The sequence below is a fragment of the Corvus cornix genome, chromosome 3 (assembly GCF_000738735.6).
Source record: "Corvus cornix cornix isolate S_Up_H32 chromosome 3, ASM73873v5, whole genome shotgun sequence".
Classification (NCBI taxonomy): domain Eukaryota; kingdom Metazoa; phylum Chordata; class Aves; order Passeriformes; family Corvidae; genus Corvus; species Corvus cornix.
The window spans coordinates 50,972,779-50,992,330 of record NC_047056.1 but is presented as its reverse complement, the minus strand read 5'-3'; the positions used below and the strand labels follow the sequence as shown (position 1 = coordinate 50,992,330).

Below are 19,552 nucleotides of genomic sequence, written 5' to 3'. Positions count from 1 at the left end.
TACTCTATATTTCAAGTAGCAAGGAAGATTAATGTCTGCTTTAAGTTCAAAATGTAACTATCTTAAGAGGCAGAAAGAAAGAGGTGCTTAAGGGAAGTAGAGCAGTCAGCAACAGCAATCTGGGAAGAGAAATGTTGGAACAGTTGTGAAGGAAAGTGAAGTGGAAAAAGAGAAGAAACATAAATTAAGAATGATAGAAGTGCATGAAGTAGTGGACTGCCAACTCAGCAGGATTTATATCAGACCAGGTAGTCAAAAGGGTCAGGCAGGAGACCATGGCATTTGTCACATGCCCTCCAGAAGCCAAAGTAGCTTGGAGGCAACTTTGTTAATGCACTGCAGGAAAAGCGTAGATCTACCAGGGGGACCTAATTGCAGCCTTCCAGTACCCAAAGGGAGCCTACAAGAAAGATGGAGAGACTGTTTACAAGGGCCTATAGTGATAGGACAAGGGGGAACTGGCTTCAAGCTGAAAGACAGTAGGTTTGGATTAGATATAAGGAAGAAATTCTTTACTGGGAGGGTGGCGAGGCACTGGAACAGATCGCCCAGATGTATGCCCCATCCATGGAAATGGTCAAGGCCAGGTTGGATGGGGCTTTGAGCAACCTGGTTTAGCGGAGAGTGTCTCTGTTCATAGCAGGAGGGGTGAAACTAGATGATCTTTAATGTTCCTTCCAACCCAAACCGTTCTATGATTCTACCCAAGGAAACACACAGAAGCTTGGAAAACACAGCTCTTACCTATTTGTCCTTGCAAGGCTGATGTATGGAGCTATTATCCAGGCCACTTATTATGTGCTATGTGGTGTTGATGCATACAGTAGTGATCGTGGAAAGAGGAAGCATGTGGAAGTGGGCAACCACTTATAGGTGGGCCTATATGGCATAATAGGCCATCCTTCACCAGTTATCAGCAGAACCTGCACTGGGGATGATACCAAGTGTCCCAAGCCCCACAGAAGTGATTATTCTCCTGTACTCAGCACTGGTGATGCCACACCTTGAGTCCTGTGCCCAATTCTGGGCCCCTCAATTCACGACAGACATTGAGATGCTGGAGCAAGTCCAGAGATGGGCAACAAAGCTGGTGAAGGGTCTGGAGTACTTATGAGGAGCAGCTGAGTGAGTGGGGGTGTTTAGCCTGGAAGAGGCTCAGGGGAGACCTTATCACTCTACAACTCCCTGAAATGAGGGTGTAGCCAGGTGGGGGTCGTCTCTTCTCCCAGGCAACCAGCAATAGGACAAGAGGACATTGTCTCAAGATGCACCAGTGAAGGTTCAGGATGGACACTAGGAGGAATTTCTTTACAGAAAGGGTGATTAGACATTGGAATGGGCTGCCCATAGAGGTGGTGGCATCGCTCTCCCTGGAGGCAAGGAAAGACTGGACGTGGCACTGAAGGCCATGGTCTAGTTGACATGGTGGTGTTCAGTCAGAGGTTGACCTCAGAGGTCTTTTCCAACCTGCCTGTGACTCTGTGAAGGCAGCCGCTCGGCACTGCCTCAGCCTCTCACACGACCCACTAAGCCGGGACGGCCGTGACGGCAGGGCGGCTGAGCATCCCCTGATTTATTGGGCAGTTTGCCCGGGGGCCTGTGCAGTTCCGGCCGAGCCAGAGAGCGAGCAACCCCGCACCGGGGTCCGAACGCCCGCGCCCCGCCGGCCTGCGCGGGGCCGCCGCCCTCCCGCGCCGCCGCACCCACAGGGGGCGCTGCCGCGCACGGCGGGGCCGCGGGGCGGGGGCGGGGCGGGGGGCGGGCCCGGGGCGCGCGGGTTCCCCCCCGCCCCAGGGCGCCGCAGATGGCGCCGGCACCGCGGGGCGGGGCGGGGCGGGGGGCGCCGCTGGGCCTTCTCCCCGCTAGCCCCGCCTCTGGGCCCGGCGTTTCCGCCGCCGCCGGCGCGGAGGGGGCGGGCTACTCGCGGCGCTGGGCGCTCCCCGCGCCTCCCTTTCCGGGCGGCGGCGCGCGCAGGCGCGGGGGAGGCGCGCAGGCGCGCGGCCGCGTGGGCGGGCGGCGGGGGGAAGGTGCGAGCAGCCGCCCGCGCGCGGCCGCCGGCGGCGCGTGTGTCCCGTGTGTGCCCCCCCGCCGCACCGCCGCCCCCCCCCGGGCCCGCCGCCGGATGCGGATGATCCGCGGCGGTAAAAGATGGAGGGGGTGACGCTGAGCGAGGCGGAGCAGCGCTACTACTGCGACCTCTTCTCCTACTGCGACACCGAGAGCACCAAGAAGGTGGCGTCCAACGGGCGCGTCCTGGAGCTCTTCCGCGCCGCGCAGCTGCCCAACGACGTGGTCATGCAGGTACAGCCGCCGCCGCGGGGCCACCGGGGGTCGGCGGGCCCGGGCACCGCCCCTCCGTGCCGAGATGGCCGTGTCCCGGCCCTTCCCCTCCGCCCGGCCCGCAGCCCTTGGGCGGGGGTCGTCCCGCCGGCGGGGACTCGGGGATCACAGAATCGGTAGGGTTGGAAGGGACCTCTGGAGATCATCTCGTACAGCCCTCTGCCGAGGAAGGGTCACCCAGAGCAGGTGACACAGGAACGCGTGCAGGTGGGGTTTGAATGTCTCCAGAGAGAGACTCCACGGCCTCCCTGGGCAGCCTCTTCCAGTGCTCTGCCGCCCTCAATGTAAGGAGGCTCTGCCTCGTGTTGAGGTGAGACTTACTCTGATTCCGTTTATGGCCATTGCTCCTCATCCTGTCGCTGGGCACCACTGAAAAAACTCTGGCACCATCCCCTCAGCCCCCACCTTTCAGATATTTATATGCGTTAATGAGATCCTGTCTCAATCTTCTCTAGACTAAATAGGCTCAGTTCTGTCAGTCTGTCCTGGTCAGAGAGCTCCGGACCCCTGACCATCTTTGTGTCCCTCCGCTGGACGCCTCTCTGTTAGCTCCTAGTCATTCGTGTACTGAGGAGCCCAGGACTGAACGCAGTGGAGCTCCCTACACAGAGGAGGGAGCTATTGTCTGGCCGGCCACCTGAGCCCCTCCGGCTGCAAGGGAGGGGCGGGGGGCACAGCGAGTTCTGCGCCGTGCATCCTGTGCCAGCTCCCCTCCCCTTATATACCTCCGACTGCAGGGCTGGGAAGGGGTTCGTGGTATCTCTGCTGGCGGCGTCCAGCAACTGGTAGGAAACTATTCCGTGCCGACAGAGGCCATCCGCAGCGTGAGAACCCCAGAATCTTTTGGGGAGATGGGTGAGATTGTCCCCACAGTCTGCTGATGAAGAGCAACACAGAAGGAAATCTAGGTTTGCGTCGTTGGGAGCTGCTGACACTGGTCCACTTCGCCTAAGCCATGCAGTCTTTTTTGGACGTCACTTGCCGGCAGGAATTAACTTAACTGTAGTCATCCAAACGTTTCTAACAACGAAAAATGTCGTGTTAAGACTGACGCGGGCCCGTACTTGCAATATGTATGTGCACAGTTTTAGCACTTCCTTGGCCAGGTTACGTCTAAAAGGTGTAGGAGTACTGCTGAACTACCTGTGTAGGAAAGGGAAAGTCTGCTTTGGTGTGTGTATGTGATTATTTGAGGAATGTATTCCCAGTGAACCGTTCTTATGAACAGCTATTTGTAATAATTTGCTGCTTCTGCAGTTCTCTCTGTCATTGTTCAGTGCTTTAAAGTTTACGTAGTCTTTTAAGCTGCTGTGGGTAAAGCTGTATTTAGAAAGCCGTGCCGCGTTTTATGCAGTTTCATCCTCAGCCTAGTGAGATAAGCAGCCCTGTTAACAAAGTATTAAACTTACTGTTGCTAGAAACACAAATTGCAGAGTACTGAAATTCAGTGGCAGGAGAATACTTACTGACTAGGGTTACTGTTGGTGTGTTTTGGGCCTCCCAACTTGGTTAGTTGAAATGAATTTAAGACACAATGAAGTGGGAGAGGGCTGAATAAGAAATGGTTCTTCCTGGTAAAACCAGTAATCTCTTATTTGATGACTTACTAGACTGGACTTAATGGTAAGAGAGTCTGCACGCTCAGTATTATGAGTAAAGTTTCTCAAGGGCCACCCACTGCTGCTTTTTGTGTGTGGCCAACCAATTTCAGAAAAATCATCCCAGGGAAAGTGAATGTTTACATCTTTGCTGTATTTAAAAGTTTCTTTTACATAAAACTTGTCTGGATCAGTGTATAGTAAGCTCGTGCTAGAGATTTTTTTAATGCAGGAATTTAGTGCAAGAACTTGAAAAGACCTGGAATTTTGAATACAAGTGTCCACAGATTATATCCTTATCTTTTGCAGAGGAGGTCAGATATTTTCCTGCAAAGTAGACTGCATCTGAAGAAGAGAGACTACTCGGGCGTCATTCCATGGGTCCTAAATAAATTAACTCAAGAAGCAGACCTGGCTTATCACTGTAGTGATCTCAAGGAGAACCTTGCAGTTAAAATGGCAAACAAGATATTAGATTGCCTGAGGAATGAGACTGTAAATAGTACAAAGAAAGTTGAAATGCCCTTAGCAGTTTGGCCCATTATGAGTACCTTGTGCAATCACAGTTGGTCACCTGTAAAGTACCTTGTACTTCGAAAAGAATTTAGTTGTCTAGCTATTTTATGTTCTTCTTGAAGTATGGCTCTACCCCAGGTTAACACAGGCATGAATATACTGGGTTGGGGTTCTTCAAAGAGAAAACACATTTGATGCTTTGGAAGCTGACACTATGTAACTTAAACCTCAAGATGAAATAGCTTAAGAAATAAAAAAACCTTGTGAAGGAGATGAATTTTTTTTTTTTTTTTGACCACATGGGTGCTGTGTTGTTACCTGTTCATTTGAACCACCTGATGCGTGTGGGGAAATGAGCTTGATTCAGTTACCCAATCCTTACATAATCCTGGAATGCAAGTATAGTACTGGTCACATGAATGCTAAGTAAATTTGTAGGTTTACAAAACACAGCAGAAAATTGTCGCTCTTCAAGCTCAAGGGGACCAAGTAGTCCTGAGGAACTAACTTGAGGTTTTTGCTCTTCAATATGACAGTTAGGTAGGTAACTTTGAGTAGTTCAGAACTGATCCCATTGGAAATGAAAATGTCTGACAGTTGCATTTTTCGACTTGTAACTTGTTTTCCTTGCAATCTGTTCTCTAAAGGCTGGATATACGTGCAGCCTTTGTTGCAAAGAGTTGCGTCCTTGTGAGAGATCCGTCTCACAGGAGCAAAAGTTAATACGTGTGTGTCATTGTTCTTAATCAATTGCATTTCTTCCTCTGAGGGACACTGTCAGCTGCCTGTTAAGTGGGGATAATGAACATATAGAAGACTGAAGCGGTTTAGTCACAGAAAATATAAGGGTGTTGTATACAAAGCTGTAGCATCCTGGGAAAGAAAAGCTAGATATCCATTTTGTACACATCTATAAAAGGACAGCTTTATTATCAGAGTAAAAATACTACACCAAAGATGCATGTATGAGTCTCCATGTAATATATAATAATACAATAGAGACACCAGTCTCTATTAACCCACGTTTCTTCTTTTTTATGTTCATCTCTGAAATGAGCATTAAGGTAGAAGACTTGCATAGAAGAGTGAATAAAAGTACATGTGTTGGGGTAAGAAGTCCAACTACTTCAGAACAGTTATGAGTCTTTAGATCACTCTCAGGGTGTGCTTTCACATTGCAGCTGACAAAAATGTAGTGGTGAGGTGAAGGTGGTTCTGTCTTCCCTCAGCCATGTGTTCCTTCTCCTTGAAAAGACACTCATGCCTGTCCAGTGCTGTTGTACGCTCGCATCAGGGACTATGTAGAAAATTAATCACAGCTTTTTGTTGGTTACAACTCTGTATCAGGTGACAGTGGGGTTGAATGAATGTCACTGCTGGCACAAGAAGGGAGGCAGAAAGACTCTTTGAGAGACAGGAAATAGAGAACTTTTTTTGTTCTAGAGTGGCTGGGTATTTTAGTTGTGACCTGGCATGGGGTTTGTGGTAGCTTAAACCACTGGAAGATGGAGCTGGCTCTGGCTTTCCTTTGAACAGATAGTTCGCTGTCCAGGGAGCTTGTTCAGCCAAAAGTTAGAAGGTTTGGTCAAATTTAGTTTTCACTTGCCTCAGCTTGTGGCTCAGTTGCGTGTGCATTGGTGCTTGTGTGTGCAACTAATGTGACACAACACAAGTGACCCCAAGGAGCAGGGTATTTATGCACTTCAGAAGCTTCCATTTGCTAGAGTTCCAGCCTGGTCCTGTGCACTGAATGTTGGCTGGGATTCATTATATGCCCTCCTAGGGTGTATCTCCTAGGTTATCTTCATATGAAAGAAACGTAGTTGCCTGTTCTGGAGTGGCTGCATAGAGGAGTATGCTCAGGAAATTGGCTTCAAAAGCATGTTTCACATTTGACCTAAAATGCTCATGTGTGTATGCTAATAAAGTCAGTTTTTGGTGTCTCTGAACTGGTGGTGAAATTGCTAACCTACGGTTAGCCCAAAAATTATTGTGAAAGTCATTACTTGTGCATGGAATGAATATAGTAGCTGTTTCATTTGTTTGATTTGTAGAATTCTTATTTAGGTCAGTTAATCATAGAATGTTTTCTGAATTTGTACTCTTGATTATGAATCATGGAAACTTCACTAGGCAAGAAGCAAGTCAGTGGTGCATATGATACTCATCTGAAATTGAGTCAAAGCATCTTGCTTTAAAATACAACATTACAATAAAACTACAAATATGTGAGTATTGGCATCTATTTTCTCTAAAATTAATGAACTGTCATCTGCAGTGCTGGCATTGTACAGCAATGTTACCTGATTTCTAATTTAGTGTTAGAAAGTCTTTGAAATGACAGATGAATTGAAAAATTATGCCCAGTTACTTAATGACAGTAGGCTTTCATTAGTCCAGTAAAAACCTACTGTAAAGCTATTTTTGGCTTTTGTTAGCCACTTTCAAGCTTTTTGTTTGTTTTTAAGGAGTCTTGACAGACAGGTTAGTTTTGCTTGTTCTTGTTTCATTGAAGGAAAAAATTACACTCTGGTTTTCTACCTCAACTCTCTGTCAAAGTTTGCTGCCGTCACATCAGAAGTTGTAAGGAAATGCTGTGATGCGGCTGCTTCGTTGAGAAGTCCAGACTGAGCTGCAGGCATATGCGGCCTTCTTGGGGTGGTAGTTTTTGGCAAAGAGAGGGAACAGAAGATGCAGTGGTGTTTCCTCAAATGCCAGAGCTCATCTGCTGACAAACAGCAGAGTTTTAAATGGAATTACAATCCATAGGCAGAACATGGCAAAATGAAATTGCAGGTTCTTGATTTAAAATGTTGGCTTCTTTGTTGGAAAATGGATGCAGAGAGAAAAGGATCTATGAAAATAACAGCTTGTTCACAATTATTTTATTGTTGCAGTTACTGTTTCAGTGAATTGTCCTGCAGAAAGACTACCTGTTTGTCAAATCAGTAGAGTCTACTAAATGCAGACTTTGAATGGAAACTGAGCCAGGGCATGCTTAGGATTGCCTTTGTGGTAGGGGACATGCAAAAGACCCAAACTCATTCTGGTTAATTTTCTGAATTTATTATCCTGTCAGAAATGACAGGGTAAGAAATTAGAATTCCTTATACATGGCAGATTTCATGCCTTCCCTTCAGTCATATGAATTTGGACTATATTTAAAAGTGCTTTATCTAAACACTTTTAGATCTTTAAAAAATGTACACTGTGTAAAAAGCTTTCTTCTCCTAATACCAACCTACAACTACAACTAGTCTGCAGCAAGCCCAAAATAAAAAAAAAAAATCACTTTACTTAATCCAACTCATACATTTTGTTTGGGTTTTTTATTATTTTAAACCTTTTATGAAAATGTCACATAGAAAAGATTTTAAATTAGTTTAGATTTCTTCTGAGGCAGTATTCGCAACAGGTCATTATCAAGGTATTTTTCCAGTGTAGATACTTTTATAGCAATTTTCTTACCCATCTGTAGTATTTTTTTAGCCTGAGTACCATAAAATTGATGAATCTGTAGACTTTTGGTTATAATCTTACGTAATTTACATATAATTTTCATATATTCATATATTTTCATATAAAAGATGTTTTTGTGCATACGTTATGCTGAATCCCAGTCCTCATTTAGTAAACAAGAGTTGTTAAAAACCTGTTGTAAATAGAAACAGTGCCTGGATCTGCAGTTAAAAATACCTGATTTGTGTATCACCTATTTTTTCCCTTCTAATGTCACTGTAATGGAGTATTCTCCTCTCAGTTGAGCAGTAGGTTAGGTTTGATTCCCTATATTGATGAGATACCTATGAGCGTACTTTCTGTTAGTGCCAGGACTGGCTTTTAGTCTGCTGTTTATCCTGTGAATTGTGCTTTGAGCTTCTGCAGAATTCTGGTAAAAATGTTTGTTTTAGTGATGTTACTTTCACAGAGACTGTAGTGGGCTGAAAATTAATTTCTTTTTACAGTTTATTAGTTGGAGTTGTCTCATATCTCAGCAGCATTTAGGAAGAGAACAGTCATTGTTATTGAAACAAAAGGCAGGAAGTTAATGGCAAAACTTTAGGACTTTAGGTCTATTAGACTTATATTTGTTTTTAGTGGATTTCTTGGTGTAATTGGTTTTGAGCCTTTGAAATCGACTGTTATTCGTACTGTGCAGTCACTTACATGGTAAATAATTCCTTCATAATTCCGTATGCCAACACAGCACTCAGATAATTTCAAGTATCACAGCTCAGCTTTGTTTGAAAACAGTTTATTCTTTTCTTTTTAAACATGCTGTCAGATGACAGCAGGGGTGATTAATTTCCTTTCTGACATGACTGGATAGAATTCTATAATCGGAAATATCAGGGCCTTTGGCAACGTCTTAGAATCAAGTTGGCTGTACAAAATTATGGATTGTAAATTTGATCTTTTACTGGTAAAAGTGATTCTTTTGTAGTAGAAGTTTTAAGTACTTCACTGACTGAAAAATGGCAAACACGCCTTCATCTTAGTCTAATCTTCAGTAAATGTTACTGCAGATACTGTGAAATTATAGGACTTTGCTGGCAGTCTCTATGACTTTTCAATTGTATTTACTAGCTTTTAAAAAATAGTCCTTGCTGACAAGTTTCCTACCTATTCGGTCACAAATATTTGCTGTTTTGATTAGTCCTTGTAGAATTTCTAGACATCAAATTGGAGTTCTGCCCTTCGTTTAAATGAGTTTGAAGTCAGACGTGAGTGTGGGAGAAATATGTTGACTGTCAGATTTTTCTCACTGGAGTTCCAATAATGATTAATGTAAGAATATATTTCCCTCTTACTCTCTTTCCTTTAGCATTTCTGGTGACTATAAGGATATTCTGAAGCCAGCAATGTCATTCTTTCTAAATTAATGTACCAAGTTGGTGATCGTGTTCATGACTTGCTTGTTTTTCCACCTGGGGTTAGTGTCTGAAGAGTTAAATTATCCCTACACTTGTTATACAAAAAACACAACATAATTTAGGCATGTCTGACTGAGTATAAGAACTGTGTTTTGATAGGTTAAAAGACTTGGAAAAGATGACAGTCTGACCTGAATTTCTGGAACGATTGACTTCTGACATCTAAAATGCTTCTTAAGTATGGTAACAGAGCAATGAGTAGGCTCAGTTTTGAATATATCTTTCAACTTCAGTAATCCCAGAAAAGGGTGACCAGGACTGAGCTGTGTAAAATTTAGCATCAGGTGTTGACATACTCCTGCTGCAGACTAGTAGTTGGGAATTTTGTAGAAAAGTCTGTTATTATTACAATAGTGTGAGTGACTTGTTTTTTCTGATTCGAAGCATCATAAATAATTTAAGACCTAATGTTAACAGTGGAGTCTCAAGTGTAGCTCTGTAAATGTGCAGGTTTTAGAACTTTAACCAAGGTTTGTTTAAACTTTGATAGACACATCATTAAGGCTTCTTGGCCTCGGTGGGAGGAGGAGAGCAGTGCAAAGCTAAGCAACTAATTAACAGTGCTCAGATTGATGCTCAGAGGAAAAAAGATTGGGATGGGAAATGAGTGTAAAGTAATGGACACAGTAGCTTCAGGTAAACTTACATGGATGTGCTCAGGAATAACAGGAACAGACCGAAACAGTCCTATTTGTCCAGGCCACAGCATGACCACTAATACTGGGATCAGAGAATGTCTTAATCTTCATTTCACGTTAGCAAAAAAGCCAGAAGCTTGTGTTGATTCTTTGGGGTTTTTCTTTGTTAGCATTGTTCTGGCATAGCAGTGTGGAAGGTGATGTGTGAGGAAAATGTTAAAACTGAAAAAGAGAGAAAATAATTATTAGCAAAGAGTATCAATCACTGGAATGCTTCAATTATAGAGGAGGTGTGAAAAGAATGAAAATGTCTGAATAAATGCTCCTCTCTTCAGCATTTAGTATTATGGGGGAAAATATTCAACTTAATGCTGCATGGTAGGAGTATCCACAATTAGAATATCTGTGAAGTATCTCTCCAGTGCCTGCTGAAGCTAGATGCTTTCTTGGTAATTATATGCAAGTAGTTCCATTCATTTGTTTATGCTGTGGGAGATAAATTGCATTTTGAAGATTGGTAGAGCTTCAGAAGTTGTTTACTCACATAAGCTTCAACCATAAGAACAAGCAAACAACACACAAAGTAAGGGCAAACTTGGTTAGTCTTCATAAGTATTCAGCTGGACTTGTAATTATTGCAAGAATAAGACCAAGTGCCTCAAAATATTACAGATGAAGAATGTCATTCCATGTGTGCCAGCTGGGGCTTGTTTGCTATTTCTGCTTTAGGGTTTGCTTGTCAAAAATATAAACTGCAAACCTAAAAACGAGTTCTAGCTATCTGATGTTGACCAGTGAGAGATGTATGCTCTAAGATTCATTGCAGTTTGTTCATAAAAATCTGTACTTTTTCTATTGTAAATAAAACCTGTGAGTACATAACTTCTGAAGTTGTGCTGAGGTGTTTGTTGGTTGCTATACAGATTCAGTTTAATAAAAGAGAAAATAACTAACACAGTAACTTTTTGCTGGCATACTGAGTGGAGTAATCCTATTGTGTGACCGGACAGATGAGCAGCAGTTAGTGCTCAGGAATGGGGAACTGCAGTTGAGAGTAGAGGGGGGAGGAGCTATTTAGGTTAAGCAGTAATGTAAAATTACTTAGTAAGAGAACACAGGTATGTGGAATATCTCACTTTCAAAGAGCCTCTCTTTATGCATCAAAAATTAGAAATGGTTCTTGTAGTTCCCCAGGCTGTCTTTTGCTGCTCCAGATTTCCAGATTTTTTTTTTTAATTTCCAGTTCTTCTGGCTGCTTTATTACCATTTCTGCTTGTAATATGTCTTTCTCATGAACACCTACTCTGCCAGGAAAACAGCAGTAGAGAAAGTCTTAATACAAGCAAAGAACATCTCTGCCTTGAGGTCTTCCAGGTGTGACTTTTTACTTGTGAGAATGGTAGTTGCTTTCTAAGTGAGTGTTCATCTGGCTGCCTGTATTTTCCTTTGTTGGTGCTATTGAACATACCAGAAGGGTGTACAATTCTTTATTCTGCCCTCTTTTTGAGGGTACTTGACAATATTTTCTTTGAGTTGTAGTCAAGTAGGACAGCCTATTACTCTAGATATTTGGAAAAGTGGCCCCTCTAAGGATCTTGTAGTTGTATGTAGAGTGCATCTGCCTCATCGTTGTGGATTGATGGGTGGTGGTTGCCACGTACTCCCAAATTAGAAGGGAGTTGCTGGTCTTTGGAGAGCTGTGGAGCTTTTCATGAGCAGTTCTGCAGGTAAGATTCATGTGTAGAGCTTTTAACAGCTTTTGCAGAAGTGTAAGACCACAAACTTTGATTGCAGATGGAAACATCAAAAAAGCTACTACTGCGATAGGAAGTGTCTTTAATAAATGAGGCTAATCCACTGTGAAACTGTGTGCTACCAGGAACAACAGGACGTGTCGCAGACCACTTTTGGAATGGGTTGAGGTCAGGAATTACCTAAAGTATAACTGGTTCAAAAAGCACTACCAGTAATAAAAGTTCTATGAGGTTTTTGTGTGTGTGGTGTTCAGCATATTCACTTGTTAAGAATTTATTATCTGTCATAAATCAGAGTTTTAAATTTCCAGTGCTTTTTGCTGCTTTTCTATTAACAAAGTGAAAGCATGACTCCAAATCTGGCAACCCTTACTCGGGGAGTGGGCATGCTTGTAAAACAGATCCCAAAGTACAGGGGCAGAATAATTCCTCTGAGCCTTAAAATACTGGGTCATTTTTTGAACAGTTAATTATTTCTGATGTGATTAATTCTGAAATTTCATTTAACTGAAACAGATGTATATTTGACCCTGAAATGACCTGTGGAATGGAAAATTTCAGTTTTAAGTATCTATAGAGAATTAATTGTCTGAGCTGATGAGTAGCTTTTTCTTCCCGATGGCATTTTAGCGGTCTGCTTCCACTGTGGAGCTGTGCAGTGTGAAAATCAAGGGCACAGAAGTATTAGGAGAAGCTCAGACAGTAAGAGATTCTAAATAGTTCACTACCAGAGAGTGTGTGTTGTCTTGGAAGTCCTCAAGCGCTATCGGTTTTATTTCTTTCAAAGCCTGTGTTCTGAAGCCAGTTTTGTGGAATTGACTGATATGCATCTTCATGGAACGATCACTAAAACCTTACTATTTGTTATGCAACAAAGAACAGCAATGTCCTAAATGTACCCTGTGCCTTGGAATTCTTAGTATCAACTGATTAACTATATTTACTACAATGCCTAAGTACCTAATAAGATAAATGTATGTATTAGAGGTAATTTTACACTTGCTGTTCAGTACATGAACATTTTCTGCTTCACACTGCCTGAATATTAAATACAGCAGTATTTTTTATCCTTCATAGATGCATTTTGCAAATGATCTTTGGATATGTGTAAGACTGTTTAAGTGTTTGCAATGTGCTGAAACATAGAATTCAGAGCAATACTTGGACTGTTTCTTTTAGTGGCATTCTTTTTTTTGTCCTGTCTACAATTAGTTTTTTTATTTGTGTCCCACCTTGTGCCAAGCTTTGTGGAGCTGTGTGGAGAACTGGGTCAGAGACTTGACTTGGTTAAAAATAACTCATCAAAAGAAGGATCTTTGTCAGTTCTCTGTCTTGTTCCTGTTGCACAGTGCTGTCAACAGCTGTTGCATCTGAGAAGCTACCTGTCAAGTGAGATTTTTGAAGAGAAGTTAAAAATTCTAACTAGTACCAGCAGACTAATCGGTATTGCTTTGTCCAGTTGACACTAGGTGAGAGACTGTAGTTGGAAAACTGTGCCATGCCGTAGTCAGCAATTAGTGAGGTAGATTGAGATAAATGAAGTGACAGGACTTGATCTAACAGCAGATGCAGAATAACATGATTAGAAGGTAATGAATTTGGGGGAAAAAAATGTATTCAAGCTAGGAAAAAACAAATGAAAGAGATTTTCATAGTTCTTCGTTGTGTAGTGATGGTCACAGGTTTTTTCTGCTACAATAGCAATGATTAAGAAGCATTTTTTTAACTTATATTACACATCCCTGAATTACATTCCACTGTAGAGATGTGGCTAATTTTTGTTGTAGCTGACGTGAGTGGATTACATGACTTGAGGAGAGCACTATTGTAGGACAGTGTGTTCTAGTACCCAGTTTGAGGTTGTATTCCAATAAACTTTTAAATTGGAAAACATTCTGTCATATGTTTTAAGTTTGAAAAGAGCAAGAGAGAATTCTCATCAATGAACTGCTGTGTATGATACACAGAAATAACATTATTGATATGATAAATTTTTTAATTTTAAACTGTGAATTAAAATCTATCCATAATCAGTTACATTTTTGTTAACTAACAAAACTGAAGCAAGTTATTATATTTAATTTTTATCTTTTTTGTATCTGAAATAAGCAACTTTTTAAAATGTAGTTCTTGTTTTTCATTTGAAGGTTATTGTTAATATGCACAATAAAACTCAAAATCGTTTTCTAAATGTTGAAGCACAAGTATGTTCATATGGTTTGGTTTAACTCAAGTTTGTATTGAATATTGTATAATGAATGTGAAAACTTGTTTCATATTTCTGGTGCGTGGTTTACATGGTATTGTTCATGGTGGTTGTTTAATTTAAACCTAAGACCAAACTTTGTTACTGTAAAGGTGATCACTCACTTAAAGAGGTTGTCTAGAGAGGTTGCAGAGTCTCCCTACTTGTATAGACTCAAAATCCCAACTGGACACAGTCCAAAGCAACCTGCTGAGCCTGCTTTCAGCAGGGGGAGTGGAGCAAATGATCTCCAGAAGACCTTTCCAAGTTCAACTGTTCCATGATTCCATGTAGGGTTTCTTTGTGTTTAACAATTTTCATGTTTATATTCTTGGTGTAAGACTTTTTAATCAACACTGTCCTAGTTTGGATGAGATGATACGAAAGGTCCTCCTCTAAGTTTGTTCACTCCCCCTCCCATTAGCACTCACCATGTGTGTTGTAACTTCCAGCCTGCAAAAGTTGTCTTCAGGTCTTGCCTCTTGCTACTCTCTGGTATGGAACAGTAGGTACTTCAGTACTCTCTCCAAGCATATGAAATATTTTTATCTTTACTGTGTAGGTGGCATGCATGTTGCTTCATTTATTGTTTTAGCATTGTAGTCATCCCTGTTTAAATACTGTTGTACTTTTGCATGAATAATATTTACAGATAATGGGCTTGATTTGCCTTGTAGAAGAACCTGGGGGCAGGGAGACTGATATTGTGGAAGACTCTCCCAGAGAGATTTTCTAAGTTCTGGGAAGTGTGTTTCACTGCATTTGATAGAGATATGATTTATTCCACTTCACCTGGAATTTGTAAAGGTTCACAAGCCTCTCCCAAGTTCCAAGGGCCTCTTATTTGAAACCTGTAAGGGTTCTAGAAGGTACCTGCTTGAAACAGTGCCCTTTGACAACATACTACTTCCCAGCCATGTCTGGTTTGTGCCAACGCCTGGTATTTCTGATGCTGTTATTACATCTCTGTGCTATGATGACTGAGCATGCAATTTTATAATTTACAGCTACTGCACAGAGATGTGTTTTTGTGGGTTTTTTGTTTGTTGTTTGGGGGTTCTTTGGTGGTTTTTATATCAAGGGCTTCCAGCAATTCTGGAGCTTCACAGAGATGTTGGCCTTATTCTAGTTAATTGCAGTAGTGTGACCTCAGGTTCTTCATATCTAAGGAGATTAAAACTGTTGTGAAGCATTTTGTCTTGAAGATGGCTCCACATTCCTTGAAGAATTTAGGGAAATTCCTTATCCTCTCTCTTCTAAAGCAGATGAAAGCCCTAAACCTAAATCTCAGAGAAGCAATCCTTTGATAATTTTTGATTATTATTCCCCCCTTCAGTATAGCTTATTACCTGTTGCATGTTTAAATCCTGCTTCAAGGAAATTCCAGGTACACTGTTTTGAGTATGTTTGAGCATGCTGTCGCTCAGCAGAGGAGTTACCACTAGATGTTTGCATCTAATGATTTTACTCAACCTTCAGTCATGTTTCTAGTTAGGTTATATTCTGTATTTGAAACAGAGGACTCCTTTAGTGAATTTGATGCCTACTTGTTCAGCAGCAGAAGAGCATTCTTTTTTGGGGGAAGGGTGGGGGGGCGGGTGAGGGTTTGTTTGGGGTTTTTTGTATCCTTAAGCTTTTTGCTTTTCTTGATACTTATGTCTGGTGTATTTATATATATTTACTTTGAATCCATGCTTGCCTTTCCTTTCTTATACTTACCTGTCACAGTAGCTTAATTATTAATTCAGTTTTTAACGGAAGTTTTTTTTTCCTGTCTGGCAGTACTGACAAGCTCCAAAAGAAGGTAATTTGTAGTTGAGCAGTGGCTTTGAAATTGCACAAAGACATTACTGCCTAATGATTCCATAAGCTCAAAATGCCCATATCATTGCTTCTTTTCGTAAGACCCATGAGAGTCTAGTTAACTCATTTGTTGGTGCTAGGCCACTGAATCCACAAGCTTTTTCTATTTTGGGTTTAGTCAAGTATGTGGATGTTCCATCAGTCTTCCAGCATACAATGCTTTAAAAAAAGAAGTTGCTTTTGCTGTCACACTGGTTTTGATTGGTAGCTGTCTCTTGAATCTCCACTGCTTTAGCTCTGCTAGGTATTTAGACTCAGTATAATTATTTTGGCATTAGGTTGAGTAAAGGTTTAGATGTTGATGCCTCAGTTTTTATTTGAACTGTCATCTGTCAATTTACACTGTCCCTTCTTTCCTGGTGGCACTTTGTAGTCCAACCAACCTGTTGAAATTAGTGTATTGCATTCAAGTGTGTTGAATTATTTTTTCGTGTGATGGATTTTGGAAAATGCTCTGTAATCCCCTGACTTCTCTCCAGACATCGTGCTGCAGAAATACTTCAATGGGAAAATAAGAATAACAGAGGAGCTATGGGACAATGCGTGAAGTGTGATGCAGACGCAGAAAACTGATTTAATGCAGTAGTTTTTGTCCAGCAGGATTTTAGCTGCATGTACAGCCCTAGACCTGCTGATCCTCTTGGGACTTTTTTGGAACTAAGTGTTTGTCAACTTCCCACACCTTCCTGTGACAGGTTTTACATCAGCTTATTTTCATGAGGTTCCAGAATCCTGGTGCATGGCAAGGAGATATCCAAGTAGTTTTTTGTTGAGCCTGTATCTAGCTCAGCTGTGGTTGATAAATTCATCTGATTCATTGGATGTAGTTACTGAAATATGTTCTCTGATCCAGTGGTGCTGAAGCACACAGGCTAACAGCTTGTGCATCGGGTGGCTCGGTTACTGCTATGTGAAAACGTAATTCACTTCTTCAGCTGGAACTTGCTTGCGAGCAGGGTTCCTCTGCACTCGGAACTGTGTCCTCTGAAAGCTGGGAAACCTTTCAGGACAGCTTTCTCTATGTCCAGTAGTGCATCCCAGTAGATAACAAAATGAGCAGATGTGACAAGAGACCAGGTTCTCCAGCAAGGGAACATGACTGAGCCCAGGTGGGAAGGGCAAGGACAGAAACTAATGCCCACGGATGTAAACTAGTCTGAGATTCTCTGCACTGATATTCACAGGCAAAGTCTCATGAATCTTTGTGCCTGAGATGAGATTGAAGGAGACAAACTAGTAGTATTACAAAAAGATGATGAGTCTCTAGAGAAATATCAAATCCATGGGATTGGATGGGATCCTTCTGAGCATGTTGAGAGAGCTGGCTAATGTTGTTGCAAGCCATCTTTCTCTTCCAATATTATGGAGCTGAGGGTTGGGTCTCAATGACTGGAGAAAGATGTTGCAGTCATCTTCAGGAGTATAAAGGAAGATTTATTTGGGGAACTGCATGCTGGTCAGCTGCAGTTTGGTCCGTGAGGAATTGTGGAGCCAGTTTGCTTAGACGCCATTTCTAGGCATATGAATGTGAAAACAGTAATTAGGATTACCAAGAGTACTTCTCCACCAGATTGTCTGGAACTGTGGTTGAGGAGAGAGAAGGAGTGATGCCATCTATATTGACTTCAACAAGGGTTTCACTGTGGTGTTCCAAGAGCATCCTTGTGTCTCGTTTGGAATATCGCAGTCTAGATGAGACTGCTCAGTAGGTAAAAAGGCAGTCTGGATCATTTAACTCTGAGAGTCTGATTAGCACAATGACCTGGCACAAGCTGGCATGCCCTTCAGTAAGATTGCAGGTCATTGTTGTGGAGGAAGATGCAGTCAGTATGTTTGAAAACATGGCATGCTACTCTGAAATGTATGAAATCTGTATAGCAGTTGTGTTTAAAATTTCTTTCTGTAAGTAACTGTGTTTCATTTCAGATTATGGAGCTCTGTGGTGCAACAAGACTTGGCTATTTCGGAAGAAGTCAATTTTACATTGCTTTGAAACTTGTTGCTGTGGCCCAATCTGGTCTCCCTCTAAGAGTGGAGAGCTTAAATACAGGTAAATTACAGGATCGGCGGAGTGGGGATTGAGTTGCTGAGTGCAATTAGTGGTAGTTGGCTCACAGATTCTGATAGAGTAACATTGTAAATTAGTGTGATATGTCTTTTTATACATGTTGCTAATTTAAAAATGTGGAGAGACTGAGAGAGTGTTTTCTTACTGTGCAGTAAATATGAGTTGAAATAAGTACTGAATAACTATTGCATTCACCATGGGAATAATGAACAACTTGTACCTACTACATAGGACCAAGTTAATTCTATAGATTACTGATGTGAGAAATTGTGTGCTGGGTCCTCTGAGTAAAGTACTAAGAGGAGTAATGTAAACTGGAAGAAGAATGCAGCATTTGCAGGTTTTTGTAGTTGCTGCATTTCTGAAGCCTTGACTGTGACAAGGTGAAGGTTATCTTTTCTAACGTTACATTTCTTTGCACTTGGTTTGACAGTTTTCTCTCTTAGAGCAGGTATGAAGATTAGTTTAAGATTCTTTCCTAGTGAAAAACCTGATCTGTAAAACATCTTCGAAGTCTGTAATCAGCCAAATCACCTGTTACCCTACTTTTCAAAGGTCAGCTGTGGTGTGGGTGGTCAAATAGAAACAGGAGAAAGATATTCTAGGAAGATGGTTTAGAGCACCAGGAAGAGCTCTGATGTGAGGCCCTCCTGTAGCCTTCTGAATGAGATAAGTGGATCCATGTCCTTGTTCTGTAAGATGGAAAGAGACTTAGGAAGATGAAGTAGTGAGTTTTAAGTCACTGTAGCCCTTGCATTGTAGTACACAACTCACAAATTAAAAATATCATTGGAGCACAGTTTTGACTTAGAGTGACTTTCCTAGTAGATTTCATGTCTGTAGAATAATGTTATGATTTTTATATGCTAGTAAATAAAAGAAGTCTTAGGAGGTTTTTGTGTCTAAAGGATATAGATTAAACGGCAGTTAAGGAGACTGTTAAAAACAATCTGATATGACCAAAGTATTTGACAAAGCTATAAAAAAGAAAGGAATCACTGTGTATACTTTCACAGTTATGTTTATTCTAGGCTTATACAAACTGTTTATACTGCTTTCATGGGGTTTTGTAGCTTTTTGGAAAAGTGCATTGTTTTAGTCAATGTTTTGCTAGTATTCAAATTCCTTTCTGTTTATAATCCACTGTGTGTTTATAAACCATTTCCCTAGTTTTCCTGATGAGTGCTCCCAAATCTAAAGCTTTAGCAAGTTGTAGCAGAATGCCCTAAAATCAGAAAGCTGGAAAAAGAACCTTCGACTTTTAATACTGATTAAACTGGAACTTGATCAAACAACTGTGGAATCTCTCATCAAATGCCTGTTGAAGAAGGGAAAAACAAATCCCTATGTAGGCTTTTTCCAGGGGTTTTATAAGCTTGGTTTTATTTTAATGCAAGATACCTTAACCAGAAGGAGCTTTTCTATTTAAAAAAAATGGGAAATAACAAGAAATTTGAAGGAAAGAATTGAATGAAGGTACAGAGTTAATTCCAAAATATAAAATATGCTGCTATAAAGTTAACAGTGATTGGAATTTTTATAATTTCACATTGATAATTTCCTTGATTCATGACAATATTACAAATACTTGTAACG

At 41.5% G+C, this 19,552-nt stretch overlaps 1 protein-coding gene across 10 annotated transcripts in view; it reads left to right on the top strand.

Annotated features, from left to right (window-relative positions):
- The first annotated feature begins 2,082 nt into the window (after positions 1–2,082).
- Positions 2,083–19,552, top strand: part of REPS1 (RALBP1 associated Eps domain containing 1) — a 63,045-nt gene continuing 45,575 nt past the window's right edge. For 7 of the 10 annotated variants that reach the window (XM_039568739.1, XM_039568738.1, XM_039568737.1 and 4 more), the window contains exons 1-2: positions 2,084–2,301; positions 17,815–17,938. In XM_039568739.1, the coding sequence (XP_039424673.1) occupies positions 2,149–2,301; positions 17,815–17,938 (277 nt within the window). In that variant the 5' untranslated portion in view covers positions 2,084–2,148. Of the gene's footprint in view, positions 2,302–17,814; positions 17,939–19,552 lie in introns of all 10 variants that reach the window. The other 3 variants (XM_039568741.1, XM_039568736.1, XM_039568742.1) reach the window with 2 other exon arrangements.